The 24,660-nt window shown below is 43.0% G+C and overlaps 2 protein-coding genes across 2 annotated transcripts; one reads left to right on the top strand and one right to left on the bottom strand.

Annotated features, from left to right (window-relative positions):
* The first annotated feature begins 610 nt into the window (after nt 1-610).
* Nucleotides 611-7,544, top strand: atp1b1a (ATPase Na+/K+ transporting subunit beta 1a). Its single transcript, XM_054602433.1, has 6 exons — nt 611-836; nt 3,399-3,524; nt 4,819-4,977; nt 5,095-5,279; nt 6,255-6,338; nt 6,432-7,544. Exons 1-6 carry the CDS (start codon nt 743-745, stop codon nt 6,687-6,689), a joined length of 906 nt encoding a protein of 301 aa, XP_054458408.1. The 5' UTR covers nt 611-742; the 3' UTR covers nt 6,690-7,544.
* Nucleotides 7,525-24,045, bottom strand: nme7 (NME/NM23 family member 7). The gene is made up of 12 exons (XM_054602431.1): nt 23,991-24,045; nt 21,972-22,073; nt 21,374-21,540; nt 20,646-20,756; nt 19,708-19,758; nt 18,490-18,697; nt 18,291-18,396; nt 15,166-15,230; nt 14,684-14,752; nt 14,488-14,589; nt 7,884-7,991; nt 7,525-7,614 (listed from the first exon to the last, which is right to left on the bottom strand). The coding sequence occupies exons 1-12, from the start codon at nt 23,991-23,993 to the stop codon at nt 7,582-7,584; spliced, it is 1,125 nt and encodes a 374-aa protein (XP_054458406.1). The 5' UTR covers nt 23,994-24,045; the 3' UTR covers nt 7,525-7,581.
* Nucleotides 24,046-24,660: the final 615 nt, after the last annotated feature.

Below are 24,660 nucleotides of genomic sequence, written 5' to 3'. Positions count from 1 at the left end.
AGTAATGGATAACTAGCAGAAGTAGTTAGCTGAAAGTAACTGATAAATGGTTGAAATAGTTAGTTTAGAGAAGGCTTTTGTTTAATTGTTGAAATAGTTAGCTAAAAGTCATGGATAGCCGGTAGTAAAAGTTAGCTAAAAGAAGGCTAATCTATAACAGTAGAAGAGTTAGTTAAAAACATGGATAACTAGTTTCAATAGTTAGCTTTACTTTAACTAGTAGTGCTGCTGACCAAATGAAAAAGACAGTTCAGAGATATCACTTTATTTACTCAATGGTGTTATAGAACTATAATAAACATAGTAAATCAGTGATTAATACACTTTTATTTAATGAATGGTGTAATAAACATAGTAAATCAGTGACTAACACAGTTTATTTAATGAATGGTGTTATAGAACTGTAATAAAGTGACTAACACAGTGGGGCCCGCAGTGGTTGCCATGGCAGCGGCATCATTTAAAACGTCTCTGTGACAACTGTTGGCCATTTTAACGGCCGCCTGTTGCCCACTGGGAGCCCCTCCCCTCCCCCCCCTCCCCCCCGGTTTCCCGCCCACGCAGAGGCGGGTCGTGATTGCCCCCCCCCCTCGCTGCGGGCGGGGCTGTTTCCACAGAGACGCTGAGGAGGCACGAGCTGCTCTCACACGCTGCCGACACACGGAACGAGAACCTAGAACCCAGAACAGGACCAGAGAACCTAGAACCAGAGACCAGAGGACAGAGGACCAGAGGAGCAGACATGTCGGGGAACAACGAGAGCGACGGCGGCTGGAGGACGTTCGTGTGGAACTCTGAGAAGAAGGAGTTCCTGGGACGGACCGGCAGCAGCTGGTGTGAGTGACTGACACCTGTTAGCCTGCTAGCTTAGCATGTTAGCCTAGCCTGCTAGCCTGTTAGCGCTTCTTTCTTTACTTTCTGTGTGACGTCACTGTTAGCAGCGCTCATGGACCCCTCGTGACGCTGGAAAGGTCACGCTGAAGGACGGGAGCCACTAACCCGGGTTAACCGGGACTAACCCGGGTTAACCCGGTTAACAGGTTAGTGGGGTTAGTACCAGGGTTAACCCGGGACTAACCCGTACTAACCCGGGTTAGTCCCGTGTTAACCCGTACTAACCCGGGACTAACCCGGGTTAACCCTGGTACTGCCACGGTACTGGGTAGGGGAAAGTTGTGAGAGAGACAGAGGAGAACCAGAGGACACTATACACACTTTACACACACACACACACACTCTCACACACACACACACACACACACACACACACACACACACACACACACACACACACACACACACACACACACACACACACACACACACACACACACACACACACACACACACACACACACACACAGAGAGAGACAATGTGTCCCCGCTCCTCTGAACCGTGTTGCCATGGAGACCCGTGTGAACGGACGGTGATTTACGCCGTTAATTAACGGTGAAGGGTGTGAACAGACAGAGGGGGGGGGGCAGCTTCACACGGTAATCACATCACCGGCTCACGGGCCCGTTTAACACGCCGAGAGGTGATCCCGGATTACTGCACCGAGCCGGTGTGTGTGTGTGTGTGTGTGTGTGTGTGTGTGTGTGTGTGTGTGTGTGTGTGTGTGTGTCTGTCTGTGTCTGTGTGTGTGTGTGTGTGTGTGTCTGTGTCTGTGTGTCGTGTCGTGTCGCACCATCTAAAGAGGATGTTGCTCTCAGCAGCAACAGGTTGCTCTGTGCCCTTGAGTTGCTCAAACAGCGTTTAATGGACATCAAGAGTCTGTTGGTTCTGAACAGGAGAGAGACAGAGAGAGAGAGAGAGAGACAGACAGGAGAGAGAGAGACAGAGGGAGAGAGAGAGAGAGAGAGACAGACAGAGAGAGAGAGAGAGAGAGAGAGAGAGAGAGAGAGAGAGAGAGAGACAGACAGGACAGAGAGAGAGAGACAGACAGACAGAGAGACAGACAGGAGAGAGAGAGACAGACAGACAGGAGGACAGAGAGAGAGAGAGAGGGAGACAGACAGGAGAGAGAGACAGACAGACAGGAGGACAGAGAGAGAGAGACAGGTGTCTCTGTGTTGGTGGTGGTGTGCCGCAGAGCTCCAGGCTGCTGTGTGTGTTAGTGTGTGTGTGTGTGTGTGTGTGTGTGTGTGTTGTGTGTGTGTGTGTGTGTGTGTTAGTTTGTGTGTGTGTGTGTGTGTGTGTGTGTGGGGGAGGTGCTCCATTCAAACACATATTTACATTTGAAGAGAAGCTGCTCTCGTGTTTTCAACAGGATCATTTTAATGACTAATGTCCTGATCACCAGCTAATGCATGTTATTGATCAGTACAAACAGTACAAATATCTATCACCTGTTTGATCTGCAGCCATGGCAGGAAATAGAGTCTGTTTAGCAAATACTTCCCCAGATGATTATTTAGAACTCTACATAAACGATTCAAACACAGAGAGGGTGGGGGAGGGGGAGAGAGAGTGAGAGAGAGACACAGAGAGAGAGAGAGAAGTTTCCCCCTCAACAGGTGCGTCACACGGGAGGCCTGCTGCAGACTCGCAGGCAGCAGGTGACGAGCAGTCGGCCATGTTGGGTAGAATAATCAGGGCGTGTGTCTCCACCGCTCACATTAACCCTCTGCTGCTTGTTCTCTGAGACCAAGCCGTCAGAAACAGGAGAAAGGTCTGCAGAGGGAGATCAGACTGTGGAGTCAAACCAGTTCTCAACCCACCAAACTGGTTTCACACCAGCTCATTTGGACGTGAAACTGGCAGAGGGAAGACATTTTGGGAAGGTGCCACAATAACAAACACACGAGGAAACGGGAATAACCAACGACCGTCTGTCGGTTTATAGATAAGATAAGATGATCCTTTATTAGTCCCGCAGCGGGGAAATTTGCAGGCTTACAGCAGCGTAGAGTAAATGAGATTATAGGAGATTTAAACCAAAGTTATGGTTCAGAGGTTTTTATAGATGTAAAGGTCCCGTGTTCTCACAGATCACTTCCTTTAACAGAAACGTACATTTACATCAAATAAAATATAGTTTAATGTATTAAATATTATCAAAGACTCCCAGAGGTTCAGCTGAGGTCAGATTAACCTGTTAGTCATAACTATGGTTCAGAGATTGTAACGTTGTTAGAGGGACAGAAACACACTTTATCTGATTTATACTAAAGTTTATATAACGTGGACAAACCAGAGAACCGGTCGCTGTCTTCATGTGCTACCTGTTAGTGGTGACACAGAGGGGGGGGGTGACTCATCCTGAACGCCTCCTGCTGCTGTTGCATAATTGGAGTAAATTGTAAATTAGGTTGAAACAAACTAACCCTGTTTAAAAACATGAATTATTCTTATTATTGGAGCCTGGTCATTGATGATGCGTGTCTTTGCTCTGCAGTTAAGATCTTCGCGTTCTACGTGATCTTCTACGGATGCTTGGCGGGGATCTTCATCGGGACCATCCAGGCTCTGCTGCTCACGCTCAGTAACTACAAACCCACCTACCAGGACCGGGTGGCCCCCCAGGTAAGACCCGACCCGCCTCTCTGGCGCTGTCCTCCTGACCTCAGATCAGCCTCAGACATTTAGTCGGTAGCTCTGGCCCCCTTTAGTGAGTGAAACGGGTTCATGTGAGCCGTGGTGGTGTGGACTCTCACGTGTCCTGGTCTCAGAGCTCTAAGCTTGTTTTTCGGCAGAACAATCCTAATCTGTAAACAATCAAACGGTCTCCGTGTGAGCGTGTGAGCGTTCTGTAGTTGTGTGAGCAGCACATGTAGTGTTTGTGTGTTTGTGTGTCTTCATGGGTCGGTTTGTCTCTCAGCGTTGAGCTCGGAGCTGATCTCTGTTCCCAGTCGTGTCTCCATGAAGGAAGCAGAGAGCAGTTGGTTTTTTTTTTTTTTTTTTTTTTTCTTTCCTCTCCGAGCTCAGAGCTCAGAGCTCAGCCCGCCTCTCACTCTCAGGCTAAAAGTTTCCATTGTGAGAGAGTCACACGTGAGAGTGGAGGGTGGGGGAGGGAGAACCAGCAGCCAACAACACGCTCTCCACTACAGAAACAAACACACGGCTCCAGCAGAGGGGCTGCTGGGTAAAAAAGGTTCCTCTCACCATCTCGTTGTGTTCATGCCACGCCTCGCCGAGGCCTCCAGATCAACGTCTGTGGAAAAGTACTGAGGCGTCGCAGGAAGTCCTCCAAACCCTCAGAGGGTTTCATGAGAGACACAAGAAACACATAGTTTACTTTATATTAGGTTATTATTATTATTAAAAACACTGAGGACTCTAAGAATAAAAAGTTTACCTTATTTAATTATTATTAAAAACACTGAGGACTCTAAGAATAAAAAGTTTACTTTATTTAATTATTATTAAAAACACTGAGGACTCTATAAGAATAAAAGTTTACTTTATTTAATTATTATTAAAAACACTGGTGACTATAAGCATCTATATTTACTTATTTTTATTATTAAAAACACCTTTAACTCTTTAAGAATCAATAGTTTACTTTACTATTATCAAAAACAACGTTAACTCTATAAGAATGAATAGTTTACTGTATTTTAATATTAAATACACTTTAAACTCTTTTATGAATCAATAGTTGTCTATTTTATCATTAAAAACGCTTAAGAATCAATAATTCATTTTATTATTAAAATTACGTTTAAATCAATAGTTTACTTTATTTAATGATTAAAAACACTTTAAACTTCTTAAAAAGATTCCATATTTCCCTCTGTCTTTGGTTACGTTTTATTTAATCCCTTACGTGTTTTAATAAATCCGTGTCGTGTTTTATTAAATCCGTGGCGTGTTTTCAGGTCTGTCCCACACGCCTCGCTCAGTGAAGTCTGAGATCGCCTTCAGTCTGTCTGACGCTACTTCCTATAAGAAGTACGTCGCCGCCATGGACGAGTTCCTGAATCAGTACAATGCAGAAAATCAGACCGACCTGATGAAGTTTGAGGACTGTGGAGGCAAGTATGAGCCAATCACAGAGCGGCTGCTGTATTGATCCCTGATTAGATTATTGATCGGTCTCTATGTGAGCCTCACGGCGGTCCCTTAATGACCCGGTCACGTGTCTCCTGCAGACATTGCCAAGTCCTACACCGACCGCGGCCCTCTGGACAGCGAAGCCGGTCAGAGGAAAGCGTGTCGCTTCAGCCGCTCTCTGCTCGCCACCTGCAACGGACTGACCGACACCAACTACGGCTTCAAGGACGGGAAGCCCTGCATCATCGTCAAGCTCAACCGCATCGTCAACTTCAGACCAAGGGTAGGTCTACCGCCACGGCTTCAATAAACCAGAGTTAAAGGAAACTGTTATTAGAAGTTAGCCATTAGTTCTTTAAACACTACGGTTTTTACATCTCAATCTTCTGTTGAGGTTTTAGAGTGACGCTTTGAATCTCTGTCGTCATCACTTCATCACTCAAACAAAATCCTTTATTTGATTCCATTAAATTAACTTTCTTTAATAAATATAACTGTTTGTGAGCCGAGATCAGGAGAGAAATCAGTTTTAACTGTTAAGGATAAACGCCAACAAATGTACTTTTTCAATGAGGAAAATTGGCTAAACTATTCTTTTCAAGTCTAAATAAACTTATCATGTATGGTACCATGTGACACAGTGTGAAGTAAACTGTTAGCTGATGTTACTCGTGATGAAGACTGTCAGATTAGTTTAAGGAGATTGTTTTTAGTTCATTGTTCTACTTTGTAGAAATCAGCAGCACAACAACAGAAAACGGACTAATTAACATGCATTCAGTCCTGTTTGGTCTTCATCACTGACGCATATGATGGATTATGGATTATTGGATGGTGATGGATGTTTCAGTTCTGATGTCCCTTGAGACCTGCTTCCTTTCTTTCAGAGGAACACGACGTTCTCCACATGTGAACTTGTAGTTTAAAGAGTCTTCAGACAGTTAGTCCTGCTGCAGGCTACGTTAGCTGCTACTAACATAACACTGGCGGCAGGTAGCGCTGCATTGTGGGTAACGTAGGCAGCAGATATTGAAATATCTGCTGCATCGATTTTGATCCGTTTTGTTTTTAGTTAAGCATTGTGATTCCAACACAAGTGGAGTTTTATCTATTTATGACATTTACTCACTAAACAGTTATTACTATCACATACTGTAACTGAATGACTGTTTGGATGTTTACAACACGCTGCACCGCATGAATCCGTCGTCCTCGATCACGCGACCTCCTGCTCAGGGTGTTCTCTCTCCGGTTTCAGGCTCCAGTTAACAACCAGTCTATCCCGGAGCCTCTGCAGAGCAAATTGCAGCCCAACCTGATCCCCATCTACTGCAAGAACAAGGTGCGTCTGCTCCGCCTCTCTGCTCCACCTTCAGTTATCAGTTATTGTTAATAAGTTAGGATTCATGAGTTAACATCCACGCTGTGTTCGCAGAGAGAAGAGGACGAGGACAAGGTCGGAGAGATCCTGTACCATGGTATGGGCGAGGGCTTCCCCCTGCAGTACTACCCGTACTACGGCAAGCTGCTGCACCCCCACTACCTGCAGCCTCTGGTGGCCATCCAGTTCACCAACCTGACCCTTGACCAGGAGATCCGCATCGAGTGCAAAGCCTACGGCGCCAACATCGGCTACAGCGACAAGGACCGCTACCAGGGACGCTTCGACGTGAAGTTCACCATCACCTCGTGACCTCTCACTGTGACACCGACACAATGTAGAGAGAATAAAAGAGTTGAGATAAACACCACTAGTCTTTGAACATTCATGATATACAGGACCTACACTTAATCTGTGTGCTTTACACTAGCTTCTCCGTGTGTGTGTGTGTGTGTGTGTGCGTGTGCGTCCAGGGTTAGAATGTAAAATACAAGAGTAGCAATAGCAAATATTTATTCTACTGTACATGAGAATATTCCTCGAGCCATGTGTTCATCTATTACTGTAACTCCACTACTGACGTGTAGCTCCTCCTGTCTCACTGTTTGATCCTACGTGTCCTCAGAGTGTCCAGTGCTGTAGTCCTGTTGTGATCTGTCTTATGTCCGCTTCCGTGGTCCAAGGTGTGTGTGCGTGTGTGTGTGTGCGTGTGCGTTAACGTGCTCTAACTGATACTAGCATGGTACTCTGAACCTCTGAGGTGAGTAAATGACTGACTCCATGTTTGATGATGTTTCTGTTGAACCTCTTCCGTCTGTTCCTTCTTAACTGGTAGTGTAGAGCTTTGTGGGTCATCTCCATGGAAACAGGGGCAACTCTGAAATCTGTTTTTGCTGGAGACATCACGTGACGTGGTGCAACTTACTATTGAATGTTTTAACCATTTTCATGGTGGAAGAATTTTATATTTATGCAGTTGTACATTTTTTTTCAAAGTGTAATGTATGAATCAAAAAACCAAAGTCGCTGGTCTAAAAAAAAGTAAGAGAACATCAGAGGCAGTTTCCCGTGTAATGACATGTTTAGTCGGTGTGTTCAATGTTGAAGATCAAAACACTTTATTTAATCTGCATAAGGCTGAAACAATAAACAGAAACATGAGTCAACTGTCACGTCTTTGAATGAGCAGCTTCCTGTTTTCTTGTCATCCGTCCAGAATCTTGAAGAAGTACTGAACCTGAGAGGAGAGAGGGGAACATGAGTGAATGTTCAGCCTGTTGGACCTCTCTCCGTCACAGGCTAATGTTTAACAAGGAGCCGTTTGTCACTGCCCCACATCCCTCACAACAATGCTTTTGTTTCTAATTCTCAGAACCAGTGTGATCCTCGGCCCACAGAGCCGAGTCATGAGACCGAGTACTGACGCAGGTAGTGGTGTAGTGGGATCAGAGTGGTGGGATCAGAGGGTTTTGTTCTCTGCGGTTCAGAGTCGTAGCGTCCGCTCACCTCCAGCACGGCGTCCTCGGGGAGGTCGGTGACGTGGACGGCGTTCTTGACTTTGTCTCTGCCGTAGAGAGCGCGCAGCGTCGTGGGACGGAGGTGACGGGAGATCTCCTGTTAGAGGAAACACCTCGTTAGTTTACTACTCATAACTAAGTACATTTATCTGAGGTACTTTTACTTTTCATGCTACTTTATACTTCTACTTTAATACATTTATTCATTTTCAAATACAGATTTTTACACAGAACATGTCAAGAGTTGATAAAAATCTGACACCAACACTTTCTGCAAGTAGAACTGAAACCATTAGTCCAATAATCAATAAATCAATTAGTCCATTCACAGAAAGTTAAATGGCAGCTGTTAAAAGTTTTCAAAGATATTTAAAGTTTTTTGGGGTAAGATTTTTCTGCGTTGGACACTTTTACTTCCTACCTCTAAGTACTTTATCGCCACTCTCCTGATTGTACTTTAACTAAAGTACCATTTCCAGTACAGGACTTGTACTCCTACACAGAGCGGTGTTAGTACTTTCACTGCAGTACAGTCTGAATGCCTCCACCGGTGGTCTGATCACCAGCCGGCTCAGTCTCATGAACATGGAAGTGAAGCTGATGAAATGTTCAGTGTGGCGTTCTGAACATCCTGTACGCTGATGACTCAGCAGCTGGTCATGTGACAGGAAGTGACAACATGTTCACAGACTTTTCCTTTAAATGTTCTCGTGTCCTCGAGGCTCATAAATAGACTCAGTTATTGTAATCTGAAGAATCCGACCCTCTCAAGGTCAAACCGGGCTCTCCTGTCCTCTGGTTCAGGAAACCCAACCCCCCCACAGAGTCCCCCATCAGGGGAGGGGCCACATGTGAATAATTCATCACTCCAAATATAGAACATATGGAGCTTATGTACTAAAAATAACAAGGGACGAGTCATGTGATACTTTCACACACGTTTGATCTGCTTTTAAAGGTTTACATTGAACTGATCAGAGAACCTCAACAGCTCTTTATATTTATGAGGCCTTAAACAAAACCAGAACAAGTCTGAAGGTCATCAATGAACCAAAACAGAGACGAGCTGCTTCTCCTGCTCGCTCCGAGAAAAAGAAGGAAACACGTCGCCAGGTTCAAGGATCCTGGGAACTTAGTTCTTATTTCAGCTCTTTGATGAGGAACATTTATGTACTTTTACAAAAACACAGTCATCAATAATCAAATAAAATGTAAATCTAGAGATCTGTAGCTGAATCGGGGACTGAAGTCGTAGTAACCACGGTAACCGCTGGTCGCTCGGTGCTACCGACATACATGTCTGGTCTTGAAAATAAACAGACGAGTCTGAATCTAAATCAATCAAAGTAAAACTTTCAGGACACCTGCAGGCTAATGTTAGCTAGCTATGCTAAGCTAACGAGTTGAAGTTTGCCACCAATGTTTAAGACGCAGAGAACTCAAACTCCTGGACATCGTAACGTAAAAGTCAGATACAGTCTGTACTGGTTTTATGGGATGTGAAAGCTGCTGGTACTGGGTCAGTACTGGTTTTATGGGATGTGAAAGCTGCTGGTACTGGGTCAGTACTGGTTTTATGGGATGTGAAAGCTGCTGGTACTGGGTCAGTACTGGTTTTATGGGATGTGAAAGCTGCTGGTACTGGGTCAGTACTGGTTTTATGGGATGTGAAAGCTGCTGGTACTGGGTCAGTACTGGTTTTATGGGATGTGAAAGCTGCTGGTACTGGGGTGGTTTTATGGGTTGTGAAAGCTGCTGGTACTGGGTCAGTGCTGGTTTTATGGGATGTGAAAGCTGCTCGTACTGGGACAGTACTGGTTTTATGGGATGTGAAAGCTGCTGGTACTGGGGGTACTGGGATGTGAAAGCTGCTGGTACTGGGACAGTACTGGTTTTATGGGATGTGAAAGCTGCTGGTACTGGGTCAGTACTGGTACACCTATATAAAACATAGAAACAGTATACACATTTCTACTTTGAACATTAATGAGTGCAGTCAGACAGAGGAAAGGAACGCTCTGTTTGTGCTCATGTATCTTCAGATAACGGGACCTTGAGACGGTGAAGATAGCGGCTCCACTGATGCACAGTTCACCGTGCTATCAGCGGCCGCATTCCATTCTGAGTGAACTCACCCGTCACAGCCAGTTGTTATTGGCTGGACTGTATCAGTGTAACTGTCGGCATCAATCACAGTAAATCAGTCAGAACGGAGGTGAATATCAGGACTACAAACATGTCCGCTCAGTGTCGATGGTTTGTCTCTCATAAACTACAGCCTGTTGTTTGAGTCACATGACCCTAAAGTCAACGAGGAGATTGACTCAGTGACAAAAGACTTCACGGATCAGTGACCTCATGAGTGACCTTCATGAGGCCTTAACGAGGCCCGCCGTGTCCCACACTGATGACCTCGTTATGAGTCCTCAGCACATGATGGTCGGGGCAGAGTGACACTACAGAGGATCGAATCTTACATAATTAAAAATGAATAAACAACTAGATAAATAAATGAATATGCCATTAAATGTACCAACAATAATGTTAAAATTATTGAAGCTTTCCAAAGAAATTAAATAAAATAATTTAGAAATAAATAAGAGGGAAAATGCAAAGGAAAACTAATGAATAAATAAATATATATATTAATTTAACAATGTACAAATACATTTAAACATTAATACAAATAAATGAAAAATGGAAAATTAAATAAAAAAGTTCATAAATATGGGAATTGATACCAATGTCAATAAATAAAGAATAATTGTGTGTCAAATTTCATCAATTAATGAATGCCCCTGTGTTATTATTACTTTTCGTACATTTAATGGCATATTTATTTATTTATTTATTGAGTCATTCATTTATTTAATGATTTTGGCAACTTGCGTCCTCCATATCATCAGAAATAAAACATTTTACCTAAATGAAATGAAACTTTGTGTGTGTTAACGAGGCACAGATGCCTCGTGTCCTAAACCTCCAACACGGGGCTCATATTTATTAATAATGTTATATATAATGTGAACTGTCCTATAAAGCTCTATGAAAAATTCAAACATCTATTTTCTGTAATCTGTCCTGAAGTTACAGAGTTTAAGGGAGACTATGAAGATAATCATAACACATTGACTCCTGTAATGACAATAATAAAAACATTAGTATTATTGTTAATGTTATTAATAATCATTATTATCATTATAATAATAATTAATAATAATAATAATAATAATAATAATAAACTACTGTTATTCGGGTAAGCCAGACTACATTTCTACTCAGATGATCTTTGGAGTGAACAGACTACATTTAGCAGAGTGGCACCAGGAACAGGAAGCATCACGCAGACGGGCCAATAATCAATATATATTAAATAATCAATATTCTAAATATATTATAAAGTATATCTTTAACCAACATGATGCTCAGAGAAGATCTCAGCCTGAACTCATCATCTACTGAAGACAGAGTGAAGAACCACCATGTTCTGTAATGTTCTTTATATGAAGCTGATGTTTTCTGTCTCAGTCATAAACAATAACTACAGATGGAGTTTGGTGACGAGGGGAAGCAGCGTGGGATCATGGGAGTTTTTAGGATTCCTTCAGTGTTCATGTTTCAGGAGGTTTTTACCACAAAACAAACAAACCCGCAGATTAAAACACTGAATAAAGAAGCTTCATGTTAAACATCAGAGTTTCTCCAACTCTGTTCAGAGGACGCAGGACTTCTGTTCACTGGTTGCAAAAAAAACCAAGATGGCGACAGACCAAACACTGAACTTAAGGCTTCAAAACGTTCACAAACCAACGAGTCCTCTTCTTATAAACAGTCTGTGGAGACACCTTTAAAGAGGAGCTGATGGAACCCTGTGGATCAGTGTGTCTGTCCACTCTGAGACAGGACGGTCACATGACTGAGTGGAGGCAGCTGATTGGTGGAGGTGTGAACACGTGAGGATCCTCTATGACAGATATATATATATATACACATATATATATATATGATATTTATATAGTAAAAAGCCTCATATACGTTTGTGAGGGAATCTTATAATTAAAATGATCTCCTGTCATCTTTTACATGATGAGTGTTTGAGGTCACTAAATCCAGACCTTCAGTCATGTGTTCGTTATAGATTATTGTCCTAAATCCACTGGAATGGATCAATAGTGTGTTCTTATCCCATCCACTAGTCCTGAACTATTAATACGTGTTGTGACCTCTTCATTCGTCCATGTCATCCTGATAAAGACGTACTTTGGTACACAGAGAACAATGTGTCTCCTACAGTGCTGCTGCTGGGACTTTCCATCTATCTGCTGTATCAGATGTCTGAACTCCTCTGAGGAGGAGCTCTGATGTTTAGGTTATCGGTCAGATAACACCGAGGTCGGTCTGAGGTCGCCGAGTTATGAAACCGCTCCAACTCCCAGTTAGTCACTGGAGTCTGAACCAAAGCAGGAAGTTACAGAGGAGAGAGAGAACAAACGAGGGGGAACCTAAACCTTTATCAAATATAGAAGAGAATACTACAAGAAATATTCTCCACACTTCTTCTCTTTCACACTAAGATGACGTAGAGACGGCGTATACGTCTCTGGTGTCGGCCTGTCAATCAGCGTGTAGCCCCGCCCTAAAGCATCCCCTGCTTTATGGTCTGTTTGACTCTAAATGGAGCATCATTTACTAAATGAACATCATGCTGTATTGAAGAAGACTTGAAACTAGAGATTGAGACCATAAACTCATGTTTACAATGTTTACTGAGGGAATAAATCAAGAGAGAAGTAGAGTCATTTTCTCATAGACTTCTATACAACCAGAGGAGTCGCCCCCTGGTGGACAGCAGAGAGAATGCAGCTTTAAGACATGAAGAACTGACTTTAGCCAAAGCAAGATCTTTACGACACGCGGTGTTGGCGGTGGTGCTCATGGGAAATGCTGTCTTCAGTCTTGGAAAATGCTACCTCTTTTGTCCACAGGGGGCGCCGACTTCAACACAATATGAAAGTTTCTCATCGTTGCTTTAAGCGTTGATGGTAGAAACCAAACCGAAGAGGAAAACTAACAAAACAACAGACTGATTTATTTTGATTTATTTGGCGTCAATGAGCTTCTGTTGGTCTACTGTCATGTGACCTAGAAATCATTAGCTAATTAACTCCTCTCCTGCTCTGTGGATGTCATGTCAGTAACATTGTGACGGTGGTCGTCAGGACTGACGGACAGACAGCGTTACAAAGAATAAAATAAATCTAATGAGAAGCAGAGGAACTCATAATCATCTTAAGGAGACGAACAGCTGAGTCATGAACGTCTGTTGAACCTCAGAGGGACTGTGGATGTGAGTCCTCCTCTCATTAGAGTCACATCACGCACCAGCACAGCCCTGCAGCTCTGGTTCCTACACACCAACACACACACATGTTCAACACACACACACACACACACACACACACACACACACACACACACACACACACACACACACACACACACACACACACACACACACACACACACACACACACACACACACACACACACACACACACTCTTTCTCGTCACAGAGCCATAAACTCTCTACGATGTTCTGAGTCAGAAGCTAACAACATTCTCAGATTCTTCAAACCAACACCTGTGTTTTACTTTCTATGTGATCAACTTTGAACCAATCAGAAGCTTTAAACTAAATACTGAGTGTTAATGATGAAGATCACATGGTACAAACTAAACGGAGGCTCTATGTTCACATATAACTAAACATACATAAATAACAACTTTTAATAGATATAAACTTATTATCTAAAGAGTGGACTAAACACTAGAAACACCTTTTTAACTATAACATAAGAACATTTATGAAGGCAGGATTAACTGAGTGAACTGAGTTTACTGCAGTAGGTTTAAAGAGGAGACAGAGAGCTGCAGTGTGTTTGAGTTGACCTCTGACCTCAGACGCCTTCAACAAATATAAACTGAACACAAGACGAGTTCAGATCTAAAACGTCTCATATGAAGCTAAAAATAAATAACAGAGTAGACGAGAGAGGAGCTGCTGCTGTGTATTATTAATAATATTATTAACATTATTTTTTATTTATTTTCCATTTTATGTTATGCATTCTACTTATATATATATATATATATATATATATATATATTATATATATATATATATATATATATATATATATATATATATACATATATACACACATACTTTTTTCTAAATGTATAATTATTATTTTATTTAGTATTTTTTCCATCTTATTTTCCATGACTTATGTCATTCTCTCCCTGTTTAATGTTCACTCTGTGTCTTTTTTCTTTAATTGTATCACACTGTGTTCTGCTTTTCTTCTATAAAAGTTGCTATACAAATAAAGTTGATTATTATTATTATTAATAATACATATAAAAATGGCATTTTTCTGTGAACATGTTTTCTGTTTAAAACTCAATTCTAAAGGAGGATGAAGGATGGAAAAGGTGATAAATTGACTTTCATCACATTTCACCAAACGTTTGTGATGTGACCTTTGAACCGTCCCCTGTAGGACATAAAGAGGACATGTTGTGTGACTCACTGGGTCGGCCGGTCCACAGAATTCCCTGAAGGACTGTGGAGCGTCGGTGCCGTGGATCTCTAGGACCATGCAGGGTCCAGAGCACAGCTCCGTCACCATGCTCTGCAGGGAGAGAGGACGTGTGTCATGAAACACCACCACCTCCAACATCTCTGCAGGAGATGAATCAGTGATTCTAACAGCAGTCTGTACTCACAGGATACTCTGTGACGACTCCTTTGTACACCTCATAGAACTCTTCTGCGTTGGCCCGGTCCACGTTAAACTGTGAGGAGCAAATATTACAAGAAACAATAGAATATATGAAGGAAAGGAATTGATCAAATGGAAGCAGAGGGCTTTAACTGTTATCACACAAACATGGACGTGTTCAGAACATGAAGCTGCAGAGGAAACACAGATTGATCGCTTGATGTCCTGAGGCCCAGAATGTGCAGAGAGACAGAGGTCACTGTGAACTCAGCTCAATGCTGAGGTCACACCGTCAATACAGGGTCATACTGGTGTCATGAGTGGAGCTCAGAGACAGGACAGACAGGACAGACAGGAGAGACAGGAGAGAGACAGGAGAGACATCAGAGACAGGAGAGACAGACAGGAGAGACATCAGAGACAGGAGAGACAGACAGGAGAGGACAGCTGTATTTAAGGACAGAGGACGGCGGGTCACAGTTTTACCATCTGAAGCGCTGAGATCTGGAATCCAGCTGCTGATATGGAGTTGAGGATCTTCCCGGTCAGACCTGTGAAACACATCCAGTTGTTCACATCGGAGCTTTTCTCTGAGTCAACACAGACCGACAGGAAATCAATAAGCTGTTCAGCGTGACCCAGAACAGAGAGTATCTAGAGCAGCTCTCATGGTCCACTTTACAATCACAGAGCATGATTTCATATCTGTATTAAAGGGTTATTATTCATGCTGCTCTGACTGGAACATGAACGTGTTCTCATGGGGGTTCGACCTCCGGTTGTCCTCTCTGGACCAGAAGGACGGGGAGATTATCTTTCAGACGTCCCGTCTATCAGAGGGACGGTCATCACTTCAGAAGGAGACACTGAGGCGGAGTGTTATCATGAAGACGATGGAAACAACCTCAGTGACAGTGAAGGTCACACTGCTGCAGACGGACGAGGAGGAGGAGGAGGAGGAGGAGGAAGGTGAGGAGGATGTTCTCCTGAGCTTCTGTTTCCCTGAACAGGACGTCAGTGTGTCGATGCTGATGAATTTATTTCTAATTACGGTAACCGCTCGGTCACAGTCCCCCAGTGTGTGTGTGTGTGTGTGTGTGTGTTTCTGTGTCTGTTTGTGTGTGTCTCTGTGTGTGTGTGTGTGTGTTTGTTAGGTAAGTAACCACCTTTGTGCCCCCCCCACCAGCTCCCAAAAGCAGCTGGTGCTGTTGCTAGGAGACCCGGCTCTGGGTGCCTGGCAACAGAAGCTCCTCTATTCCAGTCGTGTCTGAGTGCTTTATCAGACACGACTCCCTCATCTGCGCTGTGATTGGCTGCAGCCGCACACACGGCGCGGTGCTGTAGTTTGGCCTCCTAAATGATCATCGAGGGGAAACAAAGCCGGCTCTGTGACGACCACACACACACACACACACACACACACACACACACACACACACACACACACACACACACACACACACACACACACACACACACACACACACACACACACACACACACACACACACACACTCTGTTTGTGTGGTTCCTGGTGAGGAGGCAGTCTCAGAGGTGTGTCAGGGTTTCTGCTGGTTTCAACAAGTCACATTCAGACTTTGTTTCGACGACATGGAATGAAGCTAACACCCACATGTATATAAATAAAGAGAGTGAGTATGAATGAAGACTAAAGGCTGTGTTGTGATTGGATCACAGGCCAGAGGGGTAAAATGGCTCCTTCTCTACTTCTTGTGTCCTTGCTCTGACAACATCCATCTTCAATGTCCACCTTCATTTAACCTTCAAAAACACTCCTCAGGTAGTGTGAGCCTCCTCACACGTTTATACTCTGCATTATTCTCCTAAACACCAGAGGACGTACAAACTAAATATAACGTGAAGAATCAAGAAGACAACGAGTATAAACCACCCTCACTATAGAGAGGAGGGATTATAATCATCTATAAACTCATATCTCATATTCATGGACTACTTTATGTCTTTATAAAAGAACTGTAGAGAAGATAGTCAAGTATTTAAAGTATTATAAAGAAACAAAGGTTGAATATCAAGTAAACTATTTGATTTGGCTGCTAAATATTTACTCAAATGTAGATTTTTCAGACCTTCTGTTTCTAAAGCATCTAAAGATGAATTATATTTCTAAGTAAAATCCTCAGACATGTAAATATTGTCTCTATATGAGTCAGTCATGTGATCGTTACTATAATTCCGACCACTTGGTGACCCTTCATGTAGGTTTTCTGCCGCTCTGGCTTCACTATACAGACAGTATTAACTAAGCTTTAGCTCTGTCAGTACCTTCACAGCAGTTAGCACCGTTAGCCCTGTTAGCACTGTTAGCATTGTTAGCTGTGATCCGCCGGCTCAGGTGACGCCATGTTGAGAGCCGTTGAGAGGCAATCAAAATGCGCTAAACCTCGTAGATCGTGTACCTTTAAGGAAGGTTCGTAATCTTCAGTTCTACTTCAGACAGCAACGTCTGCTTCAATGATCTCCGTTTAAACAAAGACCAACCATCAGGCAGCAAACCACGACGAGCTCAGACTAACTGGTTCTATGAAGGACCAGAGTTAAACCTACTTCACCACTAAGTTAACAAACTAAGAGAGAAAAAGTAGAAGAGACACCAGACACCGTTTCATAATTCATGGTGAACTGGTGTAACTGCTGATAACCATCAGTATTTATTGAAACATAAAAATGTAAACTCAATAATAGAGTTACTCAATCAGCCCTACAGCCAAACGAAGCAGCTTTTATGGGTTCCTCTCATAGAACGTTCTCACGGCTGATCTCAACTTGTCATAGCAGGAAAAGCAGCAGGTGTAACTGCAGCAACAACATTAATGATGGCTTCGTTCCATGTAGGTGTGTCTGGAGCCCGGCAGACCTACAGTACAACATACAGGACTTAAGGAGTCCTTTTAGTTATGTTACTTGTTGTTACAACAGCGTGCAATGCATGCTGGTACATGTAGGCTCAGCAGGCAGAGAGAACTCAGATGAATATATAGAGACTACAGCAGTCCTGGCGCTACTGTGAGTATCTGCTTTGAGCTAAATGCTAACATGCTAATGCTAATCAAGTGCTGCGTTCACCACGACCAACATCTCAGGTATTCAGTCATAAACTAAAGTATCAGGACACATTCATACTATGACCAGGTGGTGGGACGAGAAGAAAAGTCCCTGAATTACCATCCGTGAAGTCGCACTGCTAGTGTGGCTAAAAATAAAGAAAGAACACAGAGAGCCCAGAGACTTCATGGAAAGAAACCTGGTCCAGATCAGATAGCGGACATGGAGGCTCTGAGGAGGAGCTCTTCAGATCAAACGAAAAGTAAAGATTAAATGAGTGGGCAGCTCGTCCAGGTCTCCCCTCCTCGACTCTCTGTAAGTCCAGAGAATGTCTGATTTCACAGGTCACAGCTCCAGAGGCATGCTGCCCCAGCAGGGATCAGGGAGGGATTTGGAAAAGTCTACATCCCACTGTGGTCGGCGTGCAGTGGTTAGTGTGACAGCCAGCGGCCTCCACACTGCAGCGTTCAGGAATGTTTAAATAAACTCTCCTGATGGCTACAAATAGAGAGGAACACGTTTCCTACCTTCTGACACGGCGTGAGGTTTGATGATGCAGCATGTGCAGTCTGTGCACGTGGCCGTGTTGGAGGGACCGTGGCCAACAGTGGACGGGAAAAAGAATTCCAGCTCCTGATGGAACAACCAGAATCAAAGCTTCAGAGTTTATGAATCATGATAGATCAGAGTGTGAATAAAGCCGACGTGATGACGGCAGGTTCTTACTCTCGCTGCAGCGGCGAGGGAGTCGGAGCCGTGGCCGACGTTCTTCACGCCGTCGGTTCCAAACTGGGCGCGGACGCTCTGCGGCGCCTCCTTCCTCGCCGTGGAGGAGTCGGCCGGGCCCAGGAGCCTCCTCCAGATGGACACGGCCTCGTCCCCCATCAGCTCCAGGGCCACCACGGGGCCCGAGGACGCAAACTGAACCAGGTTACTAAACAGAGAGGAGACAGAACGTTAGGTCATGTTGGTGGAGTTCTACCAGCAGCAGGTCAGATACAGGGACGAGAAGATGAGAAGATGAGAAGGATGAGAAGGATGAGAAGATGAGAAGATGAGAAGGATGAGAACGACGAGAAGGAGGAGAAGATAAGAAGGATGAGAAGATAAGAAGGATGAGAAGATGAGAAGGATGAGAAGATGAGAAGGATGAGAAGATGAGAAGGATGAGAAGGAAGAGAAGATGAGAACAATGAGAAGGAAGAGAAGGATGAGAAGATGAGAACAATGAGAAGGAAGAGAAGGAAGAGAAGGATGAGAAGATGAGTCCAATAGTTGATTAAACTTGTACTTATTTATGTATAAAACATATATTGACATCATTTCCACTGACAACGGCGGTCAGCACAGTATTTAGATTTAGTATAAAATGGAGATAAGGTTGTTTGAAGGCTATTGTGACAATAGGTACAGTCCCTCAGAGACATGTGGACGTTAACCTGTGAGGAGAGCAGACTAACTCCTCAATAGGACATTGATTATGACCCAAAACCCGGTCTGAAGAGAGAACTCACCTCATTACCACAAGAGATGAAATATTAGAAAGACAAAATAAAACTGATTGAGAAAGAGCTGTGACACTGTCTACACAAAACAAGTTGTAAACTCTTCAAGTAAAGGCGTGGACTGGCTGTACGGTTAGAGGAACATATTGAGCCTGAACACAGCAGGATCACATCTCAGCTCCATTTCAAATACAATCTGAATATATGCAAGATGTTTCTGGACACAGTTAACCTCATAGATTCATTGTGCTCATAGTCTCAGTTTGAATTTGTGTCATGAGGAACATCCTGGTTAAATAAGATGAAATGTGACTTCAGTCATTCAGTCTTGAGGATCTCGGCCACAGTTTCTGTTAATGATCGAGGCTGCTGCCGAACACGGATGTGCTCTGTCGGCTCTCACCTGCTCACACCTGGCAAATCATTTACAGGCACTCACTTGAAGAAAGGCTTGGACTGGTGTTCCACATAAAAGTCTGCCGCCTGCCTCCTGTAAGGAGAGAGGAACCATAAAGAACAGAGTTAATGAGTGAACTCTTTATCTCAACAGTTCTTTGTGAACTCCAACAAACTACCAATGGAGACGTCCACAGAGGTCCACGGTATTTACGTCACTCCTTCACAGAGCTAAAGGTCAATCTGATGTCCAGGGTTCTAGCAGAACAATAGAACAATAAAACATTTTACCACAAACAGAGAACGCTGATGTAAGGTCCTCTTTATGCCAGGGGGAATTATTTTTGTTATTGTTTTTAACCTTGGGAGTCATTTCAGAATGTTCCCATTTTAATCTCAGTGTTTTTCCACTCCGGGTCTATGTCCGTGTGAGACACACCGTGGTACAGAGGAACAGAGACAGTAACACTGGTTTAACTCTGTCACTGTAAGTGCTCTGGACGTTTGTGAAAGGAATGTAATCCATGGTTCTGTTGCTAAGAGACAAACTCTGAGACAGGTTTGTCTTTCTGTTCACGCTGCTGAGGAACGTCCTTGAGAACAAACGCTCCATTTTAGTGAAATACTCATACAGTTCAGCCTGACATATGAAATACAAATATTTAAGAGGCTTTTTTATTGATCGGTAGTAATAATAAAAACCTTGAGACATTTCTGAGCGAGATGAGGGTCCACGTCCAAACGTTATCAGCACCTAATGTATTTAACTCTTTACTATAACACACTGATATGAATATGAATGAGCTCCTGATGAAACAGTCATTAAACGGTGACCTTTAAACACATGTGTTCCTAATGTGTGTGTGTGTGTGTGTGTGTGTGTGTGTGTGTGTGTGTGTGTGTGTGTGTGTGTGTGTGTGTGTGTGTGTGAAAGCAGAGCCGTCTGTCTGTTCATGTATTCATTATTATTATCCATCTCACCATGTGAGCGTGGTCATCTTGGCTTTGGTCACCATCAGGTTGGAGGAATAGATCAACTCCAGAACGTCTCCGATCTTTGTGACGACGTCAGGTTTAATCAGAGCCAGAGTTCTGCAGGGATCACATATGTGACATGAACAAACAACTCACCAACATCAGAACGCTGACCATACATTATGGGTGTCTGAGCCATAATGCATGGTTGAGTTGGAGTACTGGGTCAGTGTCAGATTTAGATCAATGCTTTGTATCTTGTTTATCTTTAGTTTCTGACAAAACTTGAACAGAATTGTTTTGGGGGAGTAAAACAAAGTAAAAGAGTTTTTTAGTATCTGTGCCATTTATCCAGATAGTTGCCTTTAAGTTATTCAAACACAACCAAAGTCATTCAGTTTGCCTTAAAAATATATGATGTATTGATAAACATTCAATAAATAACAACATGTAAGAATCTAGTAGCTTCCTTTATATTGTGACAATAACATGTTACAGGAGACTGTCAAATAAAGACACAACACATTTCCTTATAATACTGAGGACAGTGTGGGGGGGGTGAATAATGTCTGAGAGCAATCCTGCACTAACTAGATTATACTGAATGAATTCAATAATGCTGATATAAAGATTATGAGACTTCAGATGATAAACAGCCTTTCGGTTCATTCTGGCAGTTTCATAGCGTTTGTATTCATGTAAAGCATGTGACTGCTGAGGATCAACAATCATACCTTTCCTTTTTGCTGCCCAGTTTGTTGGCGGTGTACTGATCTCCATATTCGATCAGGTTAAGCTGCCGTGAGAAAACGTTGACTCGATTCCCAACGAACAGGTCCTCTGGATGCAGGTCCTCGTATTTAGTCCTTCTCAAAAATATCCGCTGGTTTTTAACATCAAACTGAAATGAATCAAACATGTTGGCAGTTTGTTAAATTGAAATAGTTTTAGACTGAAAGTTACAATCTTAAATATCTTTGTTTTGTTCTCTCTCTCTATCTCACTTCCTAGAGATCCAAACAGTGACTACGTTTACACAAACACTAATATGACAACATTCAGAATTTGATAAGGGAAATATAAACAGAATATTCTGTTTAAATATTCTGAATGGAGTATGTTGTGATTAAAACATGTGTGATATGTTAATATTATTCAGGTTTATGAGCATTCTTTGGACATGTACACAGCTCAAGGGGTTAAATCCAGAGTACACTAAAATGCTTTATATTTTCTAATTACAGCCTGCTCGTCTTTACAAGTGGCCCTCAGAAAGTGGAAGCAGCCGCTGTAACTGGATACCGCTCAGAGACTGCCGTAGTAAATGCTCACCATTTCCACAGAGCTATCTTTGGGGTAGTAGAAGAGTTGGTAGCGCCGCAGGAGAGCTGCCGTCGGGTCGTACCACTCAGTGAGGAAGGCGTAGCGGTCCTCCTGATGGTGTCAAAGAACGGGGTCAGAGGAAACATATGAGCTTTATAAGGTCGATGTCACTTCAATCTACTGTTATTTCAAGATATAATAATGGAAATAACAGTTAGATGCAGCCCGACACAAACAGATGCATTAATCATTTTAAAACAGTTTTTAAATCATTAGAAGGTGTAGGTGTCAGTCCCAGATTGCTTTATAATAGTCTACAATAATCTAAAGGATATGAGTTCATATTAATAAACATCAGGTAGCATCTCTGTGCGTGTTTGCTGCAGCAGACGTACCCGTCCTTTAAGTTTATACTGGGACCAGAGAAACCTCGTCTCAGCCCATTAAATACAACTCACTGGTTCTATCACTGTTAGCGGAGCATGCCTCAGTGGCTTCTGGCTGCGTCATCACATCCTTCTATCACTGTTTTCATTATGATAATCAACTAGCAGAGACTTCCAACACGAGGTCTGGGTAACGGAGCACAGTGCAAGGTTAGCGTTGTGTTTCTGTTGAACCCTGACTTTCAGCTGAGCAGCTACACAACAATAATGTCACTCTGACAAAAACAAACGTATCATCAGTGTCCACCGTGTTGGACTCTCTGCTGGTGGAAGCATCCCGGTTCTCTGGAGGGCTGAGCTGAGTCACGTGTTGGACTGTGAAGGAGGTTCTACTCTCAGAGGAAGTCTGGGTTCTTACAGATTCAAGGAAAAAGGTTTCAGGAAATGTCTCGTTGCCATGGCAGCTGTTTGTTGGGATTTCACTAACAATTAAGAGGAACATTTGAGAGACGAAGTATCTGACTCTGTTCTTCTCCCAAAGAGGATTTAGAGGCTCTGACACAATAACAAGAAGGCCTCAGTTCATATCAACTCTCCTTTAAGGGGTTACTGTTACTGTAGTGTAATGTAATGTAATGTAATGTAATGTAATGTAATGTAATGTAATGGGTTACTGTAATGTAATGTAATGTAATGTAATGTAATGTAATGTAATGTAAGGGTTACTGTTCCTCAGCTCATAGCGACCCGCCCCCTGTGTGACCTCCAGCCCCGTGTTTGACCTCCCACAGTCTGTAGTCAGCTGAATGGAATAATGTGAGTGTGTGTGTGTGTGTGTGTGTCTGTGTGTGTGTGTCTCTGTGTGTGTGTGTGTGTGTGTGTGTGTGTGTGTGTGTGTGTGTGTGTGTGTGTGTGTGTGTGTGTGTGTGTGTGTGTGTGTGTGTGTGTGTGTGTGTGTGTGTGTCTCTGTGTGTGTGTGTGTGTGTGTGTGTGTGTGTGTGTGTGTGTGTGTGTGTGTGTGTGTGTGTGTGTGTGTGTGTGTATGTGTGTGTCTGTGTGTGTGTGTGTGTGTGTATGTGTGTGTGTGTCTCTGTGTGTGTGTGTGTGTGTGTGTGTGTGTGTGTGTGTGTGTGTGTGTGTCTGTGTGTGTGTGTGTCTCTGTGTGTGTGTGTGTGTGTGTGTGTGTGTGTGTGTGTGTGTGTGTGTGTGTGTGTGTGTGTGTGTGTGTGTGTGTCTCTGTATGTGTGTGTGTGTGTGTGTGTGTCTCTGTGTGTGTGTGTGTCTGTGTGTGTGTGTGTGTGTGTGTGTGTATGTGTGTGTGTCTCTGTGTGTGTGTGTGTCTCTGTGTGTGTGTGTGTCTCTGTGTGTGTTATTGGTTCAGTCTCGTGTTGTTTAAACCACATGTTGTGTCATATTAGCCGCCTAGCTTAGCATAACATACGTACAAAACACACTCATAACAAACCCGTTAACCGTCTAACGGGGATGTCTGCCGGTAGTTCCGTTTCTAACGTTCACTGCCGGTTATGCTAGCAGCTAGCCTTAGCATTAGCATTAGCTAGCTGCTAGCTGTGTGTAGCTCCAGCTGCTCGTTGGTCCCAGTGTAACCAGTCTGTTCTCTTGTTATTGAACATTAACTCACCATCTCTGGTAAATGAACACAGTCTCTCTGTCCCGGGTCCTCTGAGCTGCTGTTAGCTGTTTGTTAGCTGCTGTTAGCTGTTGTTAGCCGTTAGCTGTGTTTCGTTTCTATAGCAACTGTGACTAGCCACGGTGCGTTCAGGGAACATTCTAAACCGTGTAAATGCTGCTTTCGTGCTACAGAAGGAAAACGACTTCCACGTTCAGTGATTATTGATTATAACTGAACTGATAAACTGTTAACGTTAGTTTATGTTATATTGTGTTATATTGTGTTATATTGTGTGTTATATTGTGTGATATTGTGTGTTATATTGTGTGTTATATTGTGTGTTATATTGTGTTATATTGTGTTATATTGTGTGTTATATTGTGTGATATTGTGTGTTATATTGTGTTATATTGTGTTATATTGTGTGTTATATTGTGTTATATTGTGTTATATTGTGTTATATTGTGTGTTATATTGTGTTATATTGTGTGATATTCAATGTTTGTTCAATAAAAGCTAAGAACACCTTTACTGGTGGAGCCACATGTTTACAGAGGGACACGGTGACAGAGTATCATGACGTACAGAACATGTTTTATATAATAACTCGTTTATGTTGAACCCTCTCGTCTCTCTCTGTGTTGGTGTCGTGCGCCATCTAGCGGCGGCCTGGTGAAGC

This window comes from Anoplopoma fimbria, chromosome 8 (genome assembly GCF_027596085.1).
Source record: "Anoplopoma fimbria isolate UVic2021 breed Golden Eagle Sablefish chromosome 8, Afim_UVic_2022, whole genome shotgun sequence".
NCBI lineage: Eukaryota > Metazoa > Chordata > Actinopteri > Perciformes > Anoplopomatidae > Anoplopoma > Anoplopoma fimbria.
Note: the sequence above shows the minus strand (reverse complement) of the source record. Positions and strands in the feature narration are given on the sequence as shown.

Excerpts from the sequence above, each read along its gene's own strand:
- atp1b1a (XM_054602433.1), top strand. The coding sequence starts at position 743 with ATGTCGGGGAACAACGAGAGCGACGGCGGCTGGAGGACGTTCGTGTGG. Across the intron at positions 837-3,398 it reads ACGGACCGGCAGCAGCTGGT|TTAAGATCTTCGCGTTCTAC; the intron begins GTGAGTGACTGA and ends TTTGCTCTGCAG. Across the intron at positions 5,280-6,254 it reads TCGTCAACTTCAGACCAAGG|GCTCCAGTTAACAACCAGTC; the intron begins GTAGGTCTACCG and ends CTCCGGTTTCAG.
- nme7 (XM_054602431.1), bottom strand. Across the intron at positions 18,698-19,707 it reads CAGTCCAAGCCTTTCTTCAA|TAACCTGGTTCAGTTTGCGT; the intron begins GTGAGTGCCTGT and ends CTCTCTGTTTAG. Across the intron at positions 7,615-7,883 it reads CCGAGGACGCCGTGCTGGAG|GTTCAGTACTTCTTCAAGAT; the intron begins GTGAGCGGACGC and ends CTCTCCTCTCAG.